The sequence below is a fragment of the Phyllobates terribilis genome, unplaced genomic scaffold (genome assembly GCF_046119375.1).
Source record: "Phyllobates terribilis strain yellow unplaced genomic scaffold, ASM4611937v1 Scaffold_2__4_contigs__length_985480577, whole genome shotgun sequence".
NCBI classification, from domain to species: domain Eukaryota; kingdom Metazoa; phylum Chordata; class Amphibia; order Anura; family Dendrobatidae; genus Phyllobates; species Phyllobates terribilis.
Genome location: NW_027362762.1, coordinates 748,950,208 through 748,970,677, shown reverse-complemented (window position 1 = coordinate 748,970,677; position 20,470 = coordinate 748,950,208). Strand labels below are relative to the sequence as shown.

The window sequence follows — 20,470 nt, the reverse complement described above, 5'->3', positions numbered from 1 at the left end:
TGTGCGGATGGTACCCGGGTGTGGAGGAGAGGAGAGTCTCCTCCGGACGCCAGGTACCATTAAAAGCTGAAAAAAAAAAAGAATAAAATAAAAAATAAACATTATATTCACCTTTCGACAGTCCCCGGACTCCTTCCCTGTGCTTGCCTGCAGATTGCGCAGGACTGAAGGACCTGCGGTGACGTCACAGTCATGTGACTGCAGGTCCTTCTGTACAGCGCACTGCGATCTGCCGACAGCCAGCACAGGAGCGCAGCAAGACTGCAGGGGCCATCAGAAGGTAAGTATAGGTTTATTTTTTGCCATTCTCTCGGGTCACACTATATAAATCCATGCCGTTTGCATGGATTTATATAGTGTGACCGAGTTGTCAAGCACTTTCCAAGTGATGCTAAAAAAATTAAAATCGCTTGGAAAGAGCTTGTCAACCCGCATGCGGAAATGCAAGTGAACGCTTCATTTCCGCATGTCCCTGGCAGGAAAAAGCATGTACAATGCGCATACGTTTTTTTCTGCCAGGGAGATGCAGAAACCCTCAGGAAAAAATCCTGATAATTTCTGCCTCGTGGGCACACAGCCTTAAGCTGCAAAAACAGAAAAAACCCATCCGAGAAATTGCTACAATATTAGGAGTGGCAAAATCTACAGTTTGGTACATCCTGAGAAAGAAAGCACTGGTGAACTCATGAATGCAAAAAGACCTGGGCGCCCACGGAAGACAACAGTGGTGGATGATCGCAGAATAATCTCCATGGTGAAGAGAAACCCCTTCACACCAGCCAACCAAGAGAACAACACTCTCCAGGAGGTAGGCGTATCAATATCTAAATCTACTATAAAGAGAAGACTGCATGAAAGTAAATACAGAGGGTTCACTGCACGGTGCAAGCCACTCATAAGCATCAAGAATAAAAAAGCTAGACTGGATTTGCTAAAAAACATCTAAAAAGCCAGCACAGTTCTGGAAGAACATTCTTTGGACAGATGAAACCAAGATCAACCTCTACCAGAATGATGGAAAGAGAAAAGTATAGCGAAGGCGTGGTACAGCTCATGATCCAAAGCATACCACATCATCTGTAAAACACGGCGGAGGCAGTGTGATGGCTTGGGCATGCATGGCTGCCAGTGGCACTGGGTCACTAGTGTTTATTGATGATGTGACACAGGACAGAAGCAGCTGAATGAATTCTGATGTATTCAGAGCCATACTGTGTGTTCAGATCCAGCCAAATGCAGCCAAACTGATTGTCCATCTGTAGTATGAAACGACGACCAATGACCCAAAACATAAAGCCAAAGCAATCCAGGAGTTTATTAAAGCAAATAAGTGGAATATTCTTGAATGGCCAAGTCAGTCACCTGATCTCAACCCAATTGAGCATGCATTTCACTTGTTAAAGACTAAACTTCAGACAGAAAGGCCCACAAACAAACAGCAACTGAAAACCACTGCAGTGAAGGCCTGGCAGAGCATCAAAAAGAAGGAAACACAGCCTCTGGTGATGTCCATGAGTTCAAGACTTCAGGCAGTCATTGCCAACAAAGGGTTTTCAACCAAGTACTAGAAATGAACATTTTATTTACAATTATTCAATCTGTCCAATTACTTTTGGTCCCTTTAAAAACAGGGTGGCACATGTTAAGGAGCTGAAACTCCTAAACCCTTCATCCAATTTTAATGTGGATACCCTCAAATGAAAGCTGAAAGTCTGAACTTCAACAGCATCTGAATTGTTTTGTTTAAAATTCATTGTGGTAATGTCTAGAACCAAAATTAGAAAAATGTTGTCTGTCCAAATATATATGGACCTAACTGTATACACACACACACACACACACACACACACACACACACACACACACACACACACACACACACCCTCAAAAAAATAAAGGGAAGACAAACAGAATATAACTCCAAGTAAATCAAACTTCTGTGAAATCAAACTGTCCACTTAGGAAGCTACACTGATTGACAATCAATTTCGCATGCTGTTGTGCAAATGGAATAGACAATAGATGGAAATTATTGGCAATTATCAAGACCCCCTCAATAAAGGAGTGGTTCTGCAGGTGGGGACCAAAGACCACATCTCAGTACCAATGCTTTCTGGCTGATGTTTTGGTCACTTTTGAATATTGGTTGTGCTTTCACACTCGTGGTAGCATGAGACTGACTCTACAACCCACAGAAGTTGCTCAGGTAGTGCAGTTCATCCAGGATGGCACATCAATGCGAGCTGTAACAAGATGATTTGCTGTGTCTGTCAGCGTAGTGTCCAGAGGCTGGAGGCGCTACCCGGAGACAGGCCAGTACACCAGAAGACATGGAGGGGGCTGTAGGAGGGCAATAACCCAGGAGCAGAACCGCTACCTGCAAGGGGGAACAGGAGGAGCACTGCCAGAGCCCTGCAAAATGACCTCCAGCAGGCCACAAATGTGCATGTGTCTGCACAAACGGTTAGAAACCGACTCCATGAGGATGGTATGAGGGCCCGACGTCCACAGATGGGGGTTGTGCTCGCAGCCCAACACCGTGCAGGACGCTTGGCATTTGCCACAGAACACCAGGATTGGCAAAGTCGCCACTGGCGCCCTGTGCTCTTCACAGATGAAAGCAGGTTCACACTGAGCATGTGACAGACGTGACAGAGTCTGGAGATGCCGTGGAGAGCGATCTGCTGCCTGCAACATCCTTCAGCATGACCGATTTGGCAGTGGGTCCAGTAATGGTGTGGGGTGGCATTTCTTTGGAGAGCCGCACCGCCCTCCATGTGCTCACCAGAGGTATCCTGACTGCCATTAGGTACCGAGATGAGATCCTCAGACCCCTTGTGAGACCATATGCTGGTGCGGTTGGCCCTGGGTTCCTCCTAATGCAGGACAATGCCAGACCTCATGTGGCTGGAGTGTGTCAGCAGCTCCTGCAAGATGAAGGCATTGAAGCTATGGACTGGCCCGCCCGTTCCCCAGACCTGAATCCGATTGAGCACATCTGGGACATCATGTCTCGCTCCATCCACCAACGTCACGTTGCACCACAGACTGTCCAGGAGTTGGCGGATGCTTTAGTCCAGGTCTGGGAGGAAATCCCACAGGAGACCATCTGCAACCTCATCAGGAGCATGCCCAGGCGTTGTAGGGAGGTCATACAGGCACGTGGAGGCCACACACAATACTGAGCCTCATTTTGACTTGTTTTAAGGACATTACATCAAAGTTGGATCAGCCTGTAGTGCGTTTTTCCACTTTAATTTTGGATGTGACTCCAAATCCAGGCATCCATTGGTTAATAAATTTGATTTCCATTGATGATTTTTGTGTGATTTTGTTGTCCGCACATTCAACTTTGTACAGAACAAAGTATTCAATAAGAATATTTCATTCAGATCTAGGATGTGTTATTTGAGTGTTCCCTTTTTTGAGCAGTGTTTACACACACACACACACACACACACACACACACTGTGCCCGCTGCTAAAGACAATGAATATTCACTGCTCATGGGCGTGGGGAACAGTGAATATTAATTTTTCTTAATAGCCTAGCACGCTGCCGATACAGTGTGCTCTCTATTAAGGCGAGTGAATAGTCACAGCTCACCATGTCCATAGTCCCAGCGTGGGGAGCAGTGACTATTCCAGCAGAGCATCTCACCATGTGAGGGCACATGGCAGTAACGTCATGCAATTTTTTCCCCTGGCATTTTTTCACACATGGGCAGCGTTTTAGGTAAAGGGGATGTGGTCTACCAAAGCACAATAAATTTATTATAAAAAGGTACGCCATGCCCAAATGTGTGCCAAATTTATTAAGAGGTGTACGCAAGTCTTACTCAAGCAGCCTATAGATTCACGACTATAATTAAGACTGGCATTTTGTATTCATCACCCCATACTCTAAGAATATCCAGGGACATATTGAAGGAATGATAACCCCACTGTATTCCTCAGGCAAAGCCAGGAGGCTTCGATGGTACAGTCATCACCCACTGATGCGATGCTGAACAAAACTGTAATTATACTACATATGTACATATACAATTATACTATATATTATAGTACAGGGTTGTAATGAAGCTACTGGATGAAAAATATACCTGATGAAGTTGGGTCTTCAGAGAAGTCCGGTAATTCTTCAGGTGGATCCCCATAAAAGGAGTTGAATTTGTGGCTAGATACAGCAGCTAAAACTGCTCCCTGTGTAAGGAAAAATGTATTACATACAGAAGCTCAATGATTATCAGTTAGTTAAACATAGCAGGGCACATGGTCATCTGTTACACATACAATATGCAATTCTAAAGAGAAAAATCAAATATATTATAAAAATCAAATATTCTAAATAAATCTCCAGTATTATTGTCGTCAAACAAAAGCTACATCACAATACAATAAATCATCAGCTGTCTACTACTACCTGAACATCACATATAGCATCCTTCACCATCAGGGGCACGGAGGCTAGGGTCCAACACCATAATGTCAATAGCAGGGGATCATTGGTCACTAGAGAACAAGCTTCTCTCTTACACTCGAGCAAAAAAAAAATTCCATGACAAGCATGAGTCTTTGGCGTTGGCACTGCAATCTGTTTTTTATTCAGCAGCTACACTGTGTTCCAAATTATTATGCAAATAATATTTTCTCAGATTTTCCCAAATTACCTATATGAATTGCAGTCATTGTAATTTTCCAGTCAAATAACTATTAGAGTACAATTGATAGGTTTTTGTACAAACTGCCTATGATAACAGTATATTTTTAAAAAAATAAAAAACACTCAAACTGCACTCAAAATGCATGTTCCAAATTATTATGCACAGCAGAGTTTTCAACCTTTTCAATTGAATAAAGAACAAAAAAATGGTCATTTTTGAAATTATAAGCATTAGCAGGTTATTACAAACTGAAATCAAACAGTTCTCAACTCAAAACTTTATTCTAGGGTGATGTTACATTTGCACATAGGACCCCTTGTTCGAAAGGAGCTTCTGAACTCTCTCGTCCATTGAATTTGTCAGGTTTTGGATGGTTTCTGCTTCAATTGTTTTGCATGAGGACAGAATACCCTCCCACAGCTGTTGCTTAGATGTGAACTGCCTCCCGCCATCATAGACACTCCTTTTGATGATGCTCCAGAGGTTCTGAATGGGGTTGAGGTCAGGGTAGCATGGGGGCCACACCATAAGTTTGTCCCCTTTTATGCCCATAGCAGCCAGAGATGCAGATGTGTTATGTGCAGCATGAGACGGGGCATTATCATGCATGAAAATGATCTTGCTGTGGAATACACGGTTCTCCTTCTTGAACCATGGCAGGAAGTGCTGTTTGAGAAACTCAACATACATTATGGAGTTCATCTTTACCCCTTCAGGGATCCTAAAGGGGCAGACAATCTCTCTCCCCATGATTCCAGCCCAAAACATTACTCCACCTCCTCCTTGTTGGCGCCGTAGCAGTGTTTGCATGGGGTGTCCATCAACCAGCCATCCTCCACTCCATCCATCTGGACCATCGAGCATTGCACGGCACTCATCCGTGAACAAAACAGTTTTGAAGTCAGTCTTCATGTATTGTTTGGCCCACTGGAGCAGTTTCTGCTTGTGTGCAGTGGATAGAGGAGGTCGACAGGATGGCTTACGCACAGCTGCCAACCTCTGAAGGACCCTGCATCTTGTTGTTCGGGGGACGTTGGAGGCACCAGCAGCTTCAAAAACTTGTCTGCTGATATGACAAGGCTTTTTTGCCGCTGCTTTTAACCTGATGTAATTGCCTGTAGGAAAGAGTCCTCAATTTTCCCTTATCAGCACGCACACGTGTGTACTGTGAATCAGCTACATACTTCTTGATTGTGCGATGATCAGGATGAAGTGTCTTGGCAATGTTGATTGTAGTCATGCCTTGACCTAAACACTCCACAATTTGTTGCTTCTCAGCAGCCAACACATCCTTTTTCTTTCCCATTTTGGCAGAAAATGTAGGCTGCTTAATAATGTGGGATAGCCTTCTTAAGCAGTCTTGCCTTTCATTGGACACACCTGCCAAACTATCTAGCACAGGTGTCTGCATTTGCTTACAGTGATATAAAAAGCCCTGACACACATCACCATCAATGAGTTTAACTGACAAACAAAAAAATTCTTACCTTATCACTTTTAAACACTTTTTGCATAATAATTTAGAACACAGTGTATTAAACATTTACAGTTTGCCAACTTACAGAATTACAATGCAGCTGTAAATATAGGATGCTATACTGTGACTCTCTGTGGATCAAGACTTTATTCTCGCACTCAACTGGTTTCATAGTGAAATAACCGCATGCTGTAATTTTTTTCCCAGATTGTGTCAGTGAAAAAAATAAAAATTGGCCATCAGCATTGCCTCATTGAGTAAGACTGGTCTGAGTGCGATCTGCTTAAAAAATTAAAAAAACAACATCGCACTCCTCCAATTAATATGGTGTTGTGAGCTAGCGCTAATGGTAATACTGTACATGCCTGTCATAAGAGGAGAAATAGATGGGTAGGCAAAATAACTACTTAATTGAGACCGCATGGAAAAACCACTGAAGAAAGAACACATATCCCTGCCTGTGTGCACCAAGTCATGCTCTGCATATATTGTCTACCACAGCAGTTCATGATTCATTGCAAAAGAGCTGACAAAAGCTTCCTTAAATTTAGATACAAGTTTTCACCCTTTTTGCGATTTTGTTTTTTTAACTGCAAACACAACTTTTGAATGGCGAGTTAAAAATACTTTGTTTTGTTCTACTGCTGGAAAGGGTCATGAATGGTAGAAAGCTGCATTACTAAGCAGGACTTCGTGAGCTGAGGTTCAGCGTCAGACTCCACGGCCCTGAATAACAGATTTCTTACCACTGGAACACCCTAGATAGCCCATTTTTTATATATAAATGAGGTTATAGACTAGGGTTGAGTGAGTAAGACTAAAAATAAATTCTCAATTTTTTTTTCTCAAATTCAGGAGAATGATCATCGATTTTGATCAAATTTTCTTTTTTTTGTTTTAAAAGCTAAAAGAATGCTCAAAGGCAATTTTCTTCTTTAATAAAGCAGAGCATGGCTCAAGCCCCGTTTGGCTGTGTACTGCACCGCAGTCTTGTATTGCGCAAGCGACGGTGAGTCACTGAGACTTCCGCTCCGCTGGCAGTACGCAGCCAAACAGGGCCGGAAGGAAACAAAGCGCACTCCATGTGACAATGTTCACAAATTGCGTTTTTTTCAGTTTTTTTTTCTGCAGGGAAACCAGATCTCTTGCCAGGAAGGTTTGTTCGGGATTTTGCTTGCTTTTTTGCTGCGCTTTTGAGGATCCCAGCGTTCAGCTTTGCTTCCACCACAGAAGCATGAACACAGGTCACCAATGCAAGACATGTGAAACCATATTAATCAGAATTTCAAAAGTAAAAGTGAAGGGAGGTGAATTCTTCAGGAATAGTTTACCCAAGACACTGGCAGTGCATGGAGTTTGTAGGACACCATTTATTTTCACACAATTGTCTGCCACTGAATTGCTCAGGGATTGTTCAATTTCACACCTTACTGGGCCACAGGTATCTCAGCCAATGTTTAAAGGTGTACACATCACTAATTTAATTTAACTGTACTATCCAAACTGCCATCTCGGATGACCAAGACAAGATGGTAAAAAAAAAAAAAATCACAAAAATAAATGAATTTCACATACTGCTCTACTTGCTTTTTTTTCCATTAAACATGCAGCAAAACCTGATAGCCATGTTCACACTAGGCGTTTTTTCACCACCCATTACTTTCAATGGGTGAAAAACACTGAAGCCGCTGAAAGAAGTGACATGCTCTATTCTGCGAAACATGTAAAGCACAAAATCGTGATCCAGTAAAAAGCAAGGTGTGTGCATGAGATTTCTGGAATCTCAGACTTTGCTGGTACTGTAAAACGCAGCAGTAAAATTTGCATAAAAAAAGCAGCAAAAACGCAATGTGTGAACATAGTTAGCCTTACAAGAAAAAAAAAACTAGCTAAATTGTGTATTGTCATCATCGTATTGAATTGCCCAATAGTTAAGCACGTAACTGAAACTGAATAGTGACCGTGTTTAAATAAAAAATCCAGAACTGCAAATTCTTTTGTACATCTACATGATATATATTGTAAAAATAAAAAAAATAGTGAAAAACACATACTAGATCAAATTTTGTATTGCCATAATTTCACTGACCTTACAGAAAAAAAAAAACGAACTTCATTTGTGCAGCACATGAATAGCTGAAAATTTACAACATCAAAAAACTGAATTGCAGAATGATGCCTATGATAAAACTCAACCCGCACCCCCCACCAAAAATAAACAATCCCTCATATAGCTGTTTTGGTTGAAAAAAAAATACTATGGCTCAAAATGTGAATGAAAAAAAAAATGCTCTGTACTCAAAGGGCCAAAATTAGTACATCCTTATAGAGGTTTTTCACTACTAATTTAACCCCCTTTCATTTGTCCTAATTCTTCCTATACCTCTATTATCTGTCCTGATTCAGTATGGTCATGTCTGTGGGTCATGTATGCTGTGATTCTGGCTCTGCTACTTCCGATCTGGGGACTGGAATTGAAGGAACAGAGCAGGGCACATCACTGGTGGAGACAGGGCTACCTCTGTGAGCGACAGAAGCCTGAGCAAGCATGCTCTCCAAACTCCTGCTTACACCCGGTCATTCTCGAGCATACGTGTAGCGTTACAATATAAGCATCATTTTCTTATTGAGCCTACTGGCCTTTCTGAACTGGAAATTACTTTCCATAAACTACTTTCCTTTTGAGCTTATGTGAGACTTGTTTTTATACACTATTTAATCTCAGGAGGAAAAGTTGTGGGAGGGAAGGGATAAAGCAAGAGCCTGAGCGATGAGGAGACGGGTGGGTGTCTCGACCACCAATCACTCCCAGTAGGCACTGGAGCTAAGCTGTAGTCAGACACCAGCTCTGCCTGATGAAGTGGAGATAAAAACAGATGAGGCTTAAATTCTGAAGAGAATTCAGAGCAGGTAGTCCGGTATAAGCGACTAATCGAATATTGCCCATTTCTAAGCAAATATTATTCCAGTGAAATGTGGGTTGACAGCATCGTGTTCTGGACAGTTTTGCATAACAGATACTGCAGGACAACCCGCTTCAGTCTGCTAAAGAACACTTGGAATCGGGACAATCCCAAGCAAAACAGGGATGGCTGAACAACAAAAAAGGTGGATGTCGTAGAGTCTTTCGATCTGTGCTATTACTAGCCAGCACTATTAATTTGGACTGATTTTGGAAGAATTATTAGGCTTAAAATGATCCAATATTTGTTGCGACACATTGTTGCATACTGTAGATGGGCTTTCAATTGCAAAGTTGGTTAAGATTATTCATGACTTTACCTTTAATTTCCTCCTTGCATTGAATTTTCTTAGCTGTTCTACAGTTTCTGGCAAGTGGATCTTGTATGCATAGCGATCTCTTTCCTGGAACAAAGAAAAGTTTGTGTAGACAAATGAACAAATACTGAACTAAGAAACCGCATGTTCATACACATACTCCCAAGAGTCTCAGTAGTGTCATCAAGAGGCTACTATAGTACTCAACTGACTCGTATGTATATCTACCTTTCTGTCTAATTTATTGGAACTTTAAGCCTATTTTACAGCTCGTGGATTCAAAGGGGTTGTTCCCTTTCAATTAAATTTTTCCCCTGACTGCAGCTTGCTATTAATCTGACGATCTGGCCACTTATTTCCTTAAAAAAAATCAATCATATCCATCAAGACATTCTTGCACAATCCTCTCAGCGTCTGGATCCCCTTCCCATCATCGAACACAGAAGAAGTGACCAGACTCCTCGCTTCTTCTCGCCCTACAACCTGCAACAGTGACCCTATTCCCTCACATCTTCTTCAGTCCCTTTCCCCAGCTGCCACTACCCACCTGTCACGCCAGGTGTGAGTGCATCACAGAGGGGAAAGTGAGCACAGACACTAGGGAAAGGGGGAAGAGGTGACCTCCTAATCTGGACTAGCGTCACCCTGTCTCCCCCTAACGTCCCTATAAAGCCTACGCAGCTGTCGCCGATCACGTGCCTTGCCCTACTATCCCTGGCGTATGGCTATAGCTGGGGGAGGAAGGAAATGAGCACTAGTCAACCTCCACTAGCACTCTAAAGGGGAAGACAACACAGGGGAATAACTTAGCTTTTAGAAGAACTCCAACAGGGCACACGACTTCAAGACTCCAGAGAGGATGTGATGCCGCTTCAGCCAAGTAACAAGTAGAAATGAGTATAACAGACGACGCCCACCTAGACACACCAGGTAAATATACACCCAGACTAAAGGGAGGTAGTCGCTGGGTCCTAAACATAGCCTCCTATCTAGGCAGCTGTCTGCATTGCCAAACGTGCAGATCTCCTGCAAACCACTACAGGGTGACTGTCACCCCAGACACACCTAACTAAAATATTTAACCTCTCTCTTTCTTCAGGAATCTTTCCCTCTTCATTCAAACATGCCATCATAACCTCTTTACTTAAAAAAGCCATCCCTGGACGAGAACTGAACTGCTAACTATAGACCTATCTAATCTTCCCTTCATCTCTGAACTCCTGGAAAGCTTGGTCCACTCTCGTCTAATCCGCTATCTCTCAGATAACGCTCTTCTCAACCCTTTACAATCCGGTTTATGCTCCTCACACTCTACTGAAACGGTCCTCACTAAAGTCTCTATTGATCTACTAACAGCTAAATCTAATGGTCACTACTCCCTGCCGCTTTTGACAATGTGGATCACCAGCTCCTCCTCACTATGCTCCGCTCTATAGGCCTCAAGGACACTGCTCTCTCCTGGTTCTCCTCCTCTCTCTGACCGCTCCTTCACAGTATCTTTTGCCGGCTCTTCTTCCTCTAATCTTCCCCTTACTATCGGGGTTCCACAAGGATCAGTCCTAGGTCCCCTCCTCTTCTCCTTGTATACTGCCCCTATTGGACAAACCATCAGCAGATTTGGTTTCCAGTATCCTCTCTATGCTGATGACACCCAACTATACACCTCTTCACCTGACATCACCCCCACTAATACAAAATACCAGTGATTGTCAGTCCGCTGTTTCTAACATCATGTCCTTCCTCTATCTGAAACGGAATCTCTCCAAAACTGAATTCCTTATTTTTCCTCCATCTACTAAACTACCAATACCTTACTTTTCAATTTCCTTGGGTGGCGCCACCATAACTCGCAAGCAGCAAGCTTGCTGTCTTAGGAGTCATATTTGACACACAACTTTCCTTTACTCCCCATACACAATCACTCATGTCACCTGCACCTTAAAAACATCTCCAGAATCCAACCTTTTCTCACCTTTGATACGGAAAAAACTCTTGCTGTCGCTCTTATTCACTCTTGTCTGGACTACTGCAACTCTCTTCTGATCGGTCTCCCTCTAAACCAAACTTTCTCCTCTCCAATCCATCTTGAATGTAGCAGCCAGGGTCATATTTCTATCAGGCCGCTTCACCGATGCCTCTACCCTGTGCCAGTCAATGGTTACCCATTCACCACAGAATACAATACAAACTCACCTCTCACCCACAAAGCTCTCCACAGTTCTGCACCGCCCTATATCTCTTCCCTCATTTCTGTTTACCGCTCCTCCCGTACCCTCCGTTCTGCAACTGATATAAGAATGACATCCTCCTTAATCCGAACCTCACACCTCCGGCTCCAAGACTTCTCTAGTGCAGTTTTCGGAAATGCACTGCCCCCAAACAATCCGACTGATATCTAGCCCCCATGTCTTCAAACGTGCTTTAAAAACACATTTGTGTAGACAAGCCTATCACCTCAACTCACCAACATAACTCTCCCCTGTTACCTCCTAAATATTAATCTTAATTTGCCCCTGCGTATTCATCTGTCTCGACATCCTCCATGCTCCAAATACCACACGGTAACTGCCCTTAGACAGATACTGGCTGATGACTATGTTCTACCTATTGTGTCTCTCCATTTCCATATAGATTGTAAGCTTGCGAGCAGGGCCCTCACTCCTCATGTAACTGTTTAAATATGATACATATTGTTTATATTGTCTGTATATGTCCCTACTTAATTGTAAAGTGCTGCGGAATATGTTGGCGCTATATAAATATTTTTTTTATTATTATTAAACAAACCGAGTTGTACTCCCCTTCCCCAGGTCCACTGTGAGTCTCCGCTGCGGTTACCGGTGTCTATCATTGGCTGGGCTCCGATTTCATATTGACAGCGCGGCAGCCAAAATCAGTGAGCTCAACGGCTCTAGCATGACGTTCATGAATAAACAGAGCGCCCTATTCAGAACGCCAAGCTCTCTGCATGGCAGCTACACTGTCAACTGTCAGCAAACAAGCCAATGTCAGACATTGGCGCAGGCTCGCTAGGCGACCCAGGGAAGGGGAGTACAGCACCTTTTATTATTGAAAACTGTAACCAGGGGTGAAATGTAATTAAAAGTGAACAATTCCCTTATAATGATAATTATTTTTAGTTCTATAGCGCCAACATATTCTGCAGCACTTTACATTTTAGATGGGATAAAAGACATTACAGAACAACAGTCACAACAGATACCAGGAGGAGTAAGGGCCCTGTTCGCAAGCTTACAACCTATAATTTATCTATATTTGCAGTCATGCAAATATATTACTTATGATCAGAATTGCAGACTATATTCCAATTTACAGCATCATTCACAATTCTTCAGGTCTTAGTGGTACATTAGCGATACACATCCTGGGAAGTGTAGTCCCTACACTGGTTAAAGTACACTAATGTGATGTAGTGACTCCGCTAAACACTATCAGCTTACCTTTAGCCAGGGGTGATTGAGTGCCTCATAGACTGTTATTCTTTCGGCAGGGTCCAACATAAGCATGCGACGCACCAAGTCTTTAGCACTTTCAGATATATGGCTCCATTGTCGAGGATTCATCTAAAAAAAAAATATATATATATATATATATATATATATATATATATATATATATATATATATATATATATATATATATATATATATATATATATATATAAATAAATAGAGAGGGGGCACACACACACCCCTACCTCTACTCAATTTAGTAGCTACCTGTTAAAAATCTGAATTTGTCTTAGCAAATATTACATTCAATTTAAATCAAAAGCAGTAATTTTCATTATGTCAGTTTTGTAAAACCACAAGACATGTAACGCTTTTTTTATGCCTTTTCAGGAAAATGGCAGCAACACTAACAGTAATTGTCTGAAACCATCGCAAACACTGCAGTTTTGCCACAATTTTAGAACATGTTCATAACAAAAGAGGAGAAAAAAAAAAAAAAGTGTATTGGCAAGAAACATGGAATCCAGGCCAGTAGCAATTTCTAGTTAAATGATAAATCGATGCTGATTTTTGTTGCATCACCTGATTTTGAGCACATTGTTCCCTATGGAGCTTGCTTCTGCTTCCTAGTGCCAAGACTATGCCCTGCATCTCACGACAAAACTAAAAGGGATCAATCAGGATCGATCGCTGTTTACTAAACATTTTATAGGAGGAAACAGAAGTCGGAGTCAGTAAGTGGTTTTTGCACAAGACTTAGGACTCCCATCTGCTTCCTAATTATGAGAAGGATCTTGCCGAGGTAAACAGAAAAACTGACCAGAAGAAAAATACATCAGCGGACTACCAATGACGTCTGTCCTGTGATAGAATATTTCATGAATAAGAAGTTTGTTCAGTTACCACAACACCCAAAAAACGGTAAATGTTATATCAACAGCATTATTGCATGATTGCATTTGATTTGCAAATTTGGTTGATTTACAAAAGAGTAATAACATCTACCAATAAATTAAAGGGGTTGTCCACTGTGAAACAAGTCATTCCCTATCCATGGGATCGGTGAAAACCTATAGACCTCTGGGACTTGCATCACTGACAAAAATGGGGAATCTTTATTCCCTTTAGAAAGGAGCGGCAGTGCACATGCTGGCTACTCCTCTCATTACCTATAGGGATGTCGAGCAGCAGTCAAGCATCTGAGCTGACGCTCCATTTTGAGATAAAAGTGGACCCCTGGGGATAAAAATTGATCATTCTGCGGATCAGTTCAGGTCCCAGCGGCCAGCAAGCTCACACCTATACTGCGATCGTTTTACTGGACAACCTCGTTAAAGGGGTTATCTGGCCTTCGGGTACAAATCTGTAGGCAGGCTATGCAACTGCAGAGTTGTGTATCCTCACAGCGCACGAAGGGGAGAAAGAATCCTGCACATGGCGGAGCAAACACGTTAGTGTAAGGCCCTTGAAAAGCAGGAATGGCACTGAAACCTATAAAAAGAAGCAGCTTTCATAATTAAACTAGATTAATACATTTTATTAACTTCCAAACCAAGCTTTTGACGTTTCTATGTAGAACACATGGTTTGACTTCCATGGTTACGACCACTAGCATGTCGCTATACGAGTGGTCATAACCATGGATACCTAAAGCTGCTTCAATGCCTGCACATGAGGTAAGCAAAGCAGAAGAATTATGCTATATTTCTAATTGAAGGCATTTCCTAATATTATTACACCTTCTACAAATTAGGATAGGTTATTGGAAATGAGAATACCCCTTTAATTTTAATGGATGCAAAATGCTGAAAGAATTGACATGCTGCAGATCTGAAAAAACAAAAAACCCTTCATGTTTCAAATCCGCAATAAATAATAATAATAATAATAATAATAAAAAAGCAGCATATGCTAGAGAATCCAGAATAAGCCTTCACTTTTCTGGTACTGTAAATGGCAGTGTTTTTTACCCTTGAAAAATGCAGTGAAAAAATTAGCAAAACCACCATGTGAACAAGGCCTTAAAAGTGGCAATTTCTGTGTTTCTATACCCTATTTATCTGGCTGGGTTTCTACAAGATAGCAAATAAAAAAGTTAAACTACTAGTAATCAGGCTAAGCATTTCTCAGCAGTGTTCGTGTACAAGCAGTTTTACTGTGGTTTTCATACGTTTCACCTGTACAAGCCACAAAGCCAAAATTGCATTGCAAACCACAGCAGTTGGATGCAAAATGAACAATTTTGTGGGTGCAGGCACGCAGCCGCAGGGCGCCCTCATTTATTTAGCACCATTCCATGGTGCTGTACATGAGAAGGGGTTACATACAGTTATCACTTACAGTAAACTAAATGATCTACTGGTACAGAGGGGAGCCTACCCTGTCCTTGCAGCCTTAAATTGTACATGATGGGGAGGAGACAGTATCTTGGGGGGAGAGAAACAAGACAGGGTTACTTACCTTGTATTTTCCTTTGATAATGCCCTCAAACAATCTTTCCTTTGTGCCATAAAAAGGCAAACAGCCACTTAACAGGATAAAAAGAATTACACCACATCCCCAGACATCTACAGGTTTCCCATAAGGCTCCCTTTTCACCACCTCTGGAGCCATAAAGTGCGGTGTTCCTACACGACCTAGTGGAAGAAGACCGTGCAACGTTTTATTACCAGAGTTACATAAAAACAAGACTGTATAATATTCAGCTTTACAGACACTTAGAGAACACAAAATGAAATTGAACTAGAGTGAGGATTTGGCCCATTCACATCAGTGTATACATATCAGTGTGTAATACAGAGCAAATAATCAAAGTCAGCATAGAGCCACGTATCCCACTGGGTTCCCATAGAAGCTCTGAAAATAAAGCTTCTTTATGTGGACTATTAAAAGCACAGTGTGAAAACAAGCCGACGTGCATGACCCACTGAAATGGATGGCCGTTATTTTCAGGGTCAAATTTTACGCAAAATTTTTAATATGTCCCAAGTAAAGATTTTAATTCATTTTCCTCCCTAAAATACCAAATATATCAAAGACTGACTATCCTCAACTTTATAACAGTCTGTAGTAAGCGAGTGACCCAGGCCAAGCACTTAAAGGCGTATTCCCATCTACAAGATCCTATCTCAATATGTAGTAGGAATAATAATAATAATAATAATATTAGCAAATACCTCCAATTTGAAATGTAGTATAGTTTTCAGTTTTTTCATTGTCTCTTTCCTCATGTGCAGACATTGCAGGGCCTTAGGTATCCATGGTTACGGCCATCAGCAATGAGCTAACTCACTATATCAATGGTCGTAACCATGGATACCTAAGGTCCTGCATTGCCTGCACATGAGATAAGTGACAGAGAATCAGAAAAAAACATACTACATTTCTAATTGGAGATATTTGCTAATATTATTTATTATTATTATTATTATTACACCTACTACATATTGGGATAGGATCTTTGAGATGGGAATACCCCTTTAAGGGTATTACTTCCTAAATTAAAATAAGTCATTATGAGCCTGACTTTTTTGCCAGATACACCACCCTCCAGGTCCATGGTCTGTGCCTGGTACTGGAGTAGAGCTGCTAACATGTCAACAGCAGTTACAAAGTTACTTAAAGAAGAACTCCTCCCATCAAAGTTTTGATCCTCTTAATATTATGCAATCATATTATATAGCACTTTGGCTCATTTTGGCCTCCTAACCAGCTACCGTAATTCTTCTCTTTTCTCTGCTCTATGTAGAAACAGGAAGTTTCTTGTCCCTGCATAAATCATTATTCTCCAACTCCTGACCCAGCTGCTCCTCCACTCCCCCTGCTAAGGACTTTTGCAGTAACTGATGAGTCACACAGGGAAAATTGACCTCCTGTTTCTACATAGAGCTTAGAAGGATTCAGCTAGTCAGTTTTTAATCACATGATGTCATAGACCTAATGGAAAAAAGAAGAGTTAACTGGGTAGAAAGGCAAAATTAGCAATTGTAAGTACAAAGAGCTATATAATATGATGATTGCTATAGATCATGAGGATACAAATTTTCATGAGAGTACTTCTTAAAAACAAAACAAAAAAAACACACACCACAAGACACAAGACCCACCCAAGCTTATAGGGTGTGGGAGGGTGATCACTTAAAAACGTGTGTAGATATGATGGCGATACAATTTCTATATACAGTGGCATGTAAAAGTTTGAGCACCCCTGGTCAAAATTTCTGTTATTGTGAACAGTTTAGTCCTTTTAGAGATCATTTTGTCTTCAACTTGCACAAGTTAAAGATGACACATTTCCTTTGTATTTTAGGCAAATATATCTATATATCTCTCGCTATTTATATATCTATATCTTCTACATTTTAAAAATTACAAAAAGGAAAATGGGCTGATGCAAAAGTCTGTGCACCCTTGGAGATGTGTGTGCTCAGATAACTTTGACCAAGGTTTCAGACCTTAATTAGCCTGTTCGGGTTATCGCTTGTTCACTAGCATCGCTAGGAAAGGCCAGGTGATGCAAATTTTCCAGCTTTATAAAAACCCAGCCTCCTCTAACCTTGTGCCGAAACACAGCAGCCATGGATTCTTCTAAGCAGCTGCCTAGCACTCTGAAAATAAAATTGGTGGAGGCCCACATAGCAGGAAAAGGCTATAAGAAGATGGCAAAGCGGTTTCAAGTTGCCCTTTCCTCAGTTCGAAATGTAATTAAAAAATGGCAGTTAACAGGAACAGTGGAGGTCAAGATAAGGTCTGGAAGACCAAGCTAAAGTTCAGTGAGAGCTGCTCGTAGGATTGTTAGAGGTCTTAATCAGAACCCCTACTTCAGAAAGATTTAGCAGACTCTGGAGTTGTGGTACATTGTTCTACTGTTCAGAGACACCTGCACAAATTTGGCCTTCATGGAAGATGCATCAGAAGAAAACCCCTCCTGAGCCCTCACCATAAAATTCAGCAACAGAAGTATGCAAAAAAAATATGTAAACAAGCGTGATGCATTTTGAATCGGGTCCTGTGGACCGCTGAGGTTAATATTCTTTAACCACAATGATCAAAAGGTATATGTGGAGAAAAAAGGGCACAGAATTTCAGGAAAAGAACATCTCGCCAACCATTAAGCAGAGGGGTGGATCAATCATGCTTTGGGGTTGTGTTGAAGCCAACGGCAAGGGGAACATTTCACGGTTAGAGGAGGAATGGATTCAATGTAATTAAAGAAAATTCATGATGCAAACATAACACCATCTGTAAAAAAGCTGAAATTGTCAAGAGGTTGGCTTCTACAAATGGATAATGATCTTAAACACACATCAAAATCCACAAAAGACTACCTCAAAAGGCGCAAGCTGAACGTTTTACAATGGCCCTCACAGTCCCCTGATCTGAACATCATTGAAAATCTGTGGCTAGACCTCAAAACAGCAGTGCATGCAAGACAACCCAGGAATCTCACAGAACTGGAAGAATTTTCCAAGGAAGAATGAATGAAAATCCCTCTTACAAGAATTGAAAGACTCTTGGCTGACTACAAAAAGCGTTTACAAGCTGTGATAACTTTCAAAAAGGGGTGCTACTAGGCAGGACCACCATCAGGGCATTACTGCCCTTACTGGCGTATGGGGCCTAGTGAAAAGAAGCAAGGAGGTGGGCCCAGACCTCCTCTTTTTGCTTCTGCTCACAGGATTCTGCTGGTTCAGTTGAAATCTATTGCCGTGCAGAACCAGTTTCCTGCACTGCAACAGGAGCAGCCAGCCAATCAGAGGTCAGCAGTGTGTGACTTCAATGTCCTGCACCGGCGCGTCCGCAGGTAAGGAGAAACTTTTTTCGTACTGAAAACTACAATATGGAGACATAAGGAGAGGGTCAGGATGGAAACATGACACACGTGGGTGGAGAGGGGGTTAGGTGCAAGGATAGGAGGACGATACATGGGGGTGGAGCCAGGATGGAGACGACACATGGGGGTGGGGGAGCCAGGATGGGGGACGTTATTATAGGAAGGTGCCAGTATGTAGGACATTACTGTAGGGGCTAATGAAAGGATATTACTGCTGTGATGAATTTTATTTTTGACAATACGGTTTTCAGTGGGGAGGTCCTCTTACTGTCGCTTTTTTTCTTCATCTGGTGTAGTGTAAAACTTGGGGAAAAATTGAAGAATGTGCTCTAGAGAACTGTTATTTTCTGCAGAAACAAGTCCTGGCAGGAAGAAGTGATGGTGGTCTGTGCTGGATGAAGAAAAAGATAAGATGAATATCTTCAATACAGACGTCACTGGTGAGTCAGTGTTACCTGTACACTTACAATATACACTATATACAGAACTCCAGTGTATAATGTCACTGGTAAGTCACTATTACCTGCACACTGACTCTATACACTGTATATTAGTTACAGAGCTCCTGTGTATAATGGCACTAATGGTAATATTAGTATTGTGTTTTTTTATTTTTTTATTTTTTATTAATGATCATTATTGAGGGCTTCGGTCACTGTGATCTGGTCATGGTGTGAGGGTATTTCTCGCTTGTATATAGTATTATTCAGTCACTACGTGGTGTAATATGTGGTCTGGTCATGATGTGGTGGTGTTTGTTCCTTATATGTGGTATTATTGGTAATTTTAAAAAATGTATGCGACACATTCCCTTAAAGAAAAATAAATAAAAATATAACTAAATAAAATAGAGAGTTTTAGATATTTTAAGAAATTTTTAATAGGTTTGAGTAGAGTAGGGCCAGGCCAAAAGAGTCTACCTGGTCATGGTGAGATGCTTAAAAAAACCTTTTGGCCAACACAAAAGCTTCTGGATGTGCATGTGATCTGGTGTTTGATAAACTGTTAAATGTGTGATTGGTGAGGATGTGGTGCAGAAGAGGAGTTTTTCCAAGAGTGGGCAGAAAGTTCGCGGGGTGGAGGCAGAGCCTCAAGAGGGCACTGAAATTCCTGCTGGTATGGGGCCCTGAAATTCCAGGTGGCAGCCCTGCTGCTAGGTACTAACTATGCACAGTGCTTAAACTTTTGCATCGCCCCATTTTACTTAGTAATTTTTCAAGTGTAATACACAAAGTCAATGTGTCATCTTCAACTGGCTTAACTGTTCACAACAACAGTAATTTTGACCAGAGGTTCCCAAACGTTTACATACCACTGTAGCTTACTGAAGTATTTCAGTTACAATGTGCCTATTTTACCCTCTGTGCCAGCAGCTCCATCTCCAGCCCTGTGGTCAATGCAGCCAAGTTTTTCCTGTGTTGGTACACCATCAATTCTGTATAACAGAGCCTGCTGACTGGCTCCTTTCAATAGATAAATTGGCCCTTTCTTGGTCATGGCCACTGAACAGACAGAAGGGGGAAAGGTCTGGTCATTGGCCATGACTAAAGGTTGTCCAGGGTCAAAATAGATTTATCCATAAGATCACAGATAGTGAGGGTGCCAACTGTTCCCCCCCCCAATCAGTTGATATCTACTATGGCAGGAGTCAGATGCAAGCAGTGTGTGTGGAGCAGGACACTTAAATAGGATATAAGTACTCATTACTAGGCCACGGACACTAAATGTACAGGTCTGTAGAGTAT

At 41.7% G+C, this 20,470-nt stretch overlaps 1 protein-coding gene across 12 annotated transcripts in view; it reads right to left on the bottom strand.

Moving 5' to 3' along the window:
• CASK (calcium/calmodulin dependent serine protein kinase) overlaps positions 1-20,470 on the bottom strand; it is a 350,915-nt gene that overhangs the window by 141,082 nt on the left and 189,363 nt on the right. For all 12 annotated transcript variants that reach the window (XM_073667250.1, XM_073667249.1, XM_073667257.1 and 9 more), the window contains exons 7-10: positions 15,353-15,528; positions 12,881-13,003; positions 9,423-9,506; positions 4,103-4,202 (exon numbers count right to left, since the gene is read on the bottom strand). In XM_073667250.1, coding sequence (XP_073523351.1) covers positions 4,103-4,202; positions 9,423-9,506; positions 12,881-13,003; positions 15,353-15,528 — 483 coding nt within the window. The remainder of the gene's footprint in view (positions 1-4,102; positions 4,203-9,422; positions 9,507-12,880; positions 13,004-15,352; positions 15,529-20,470) is intronic.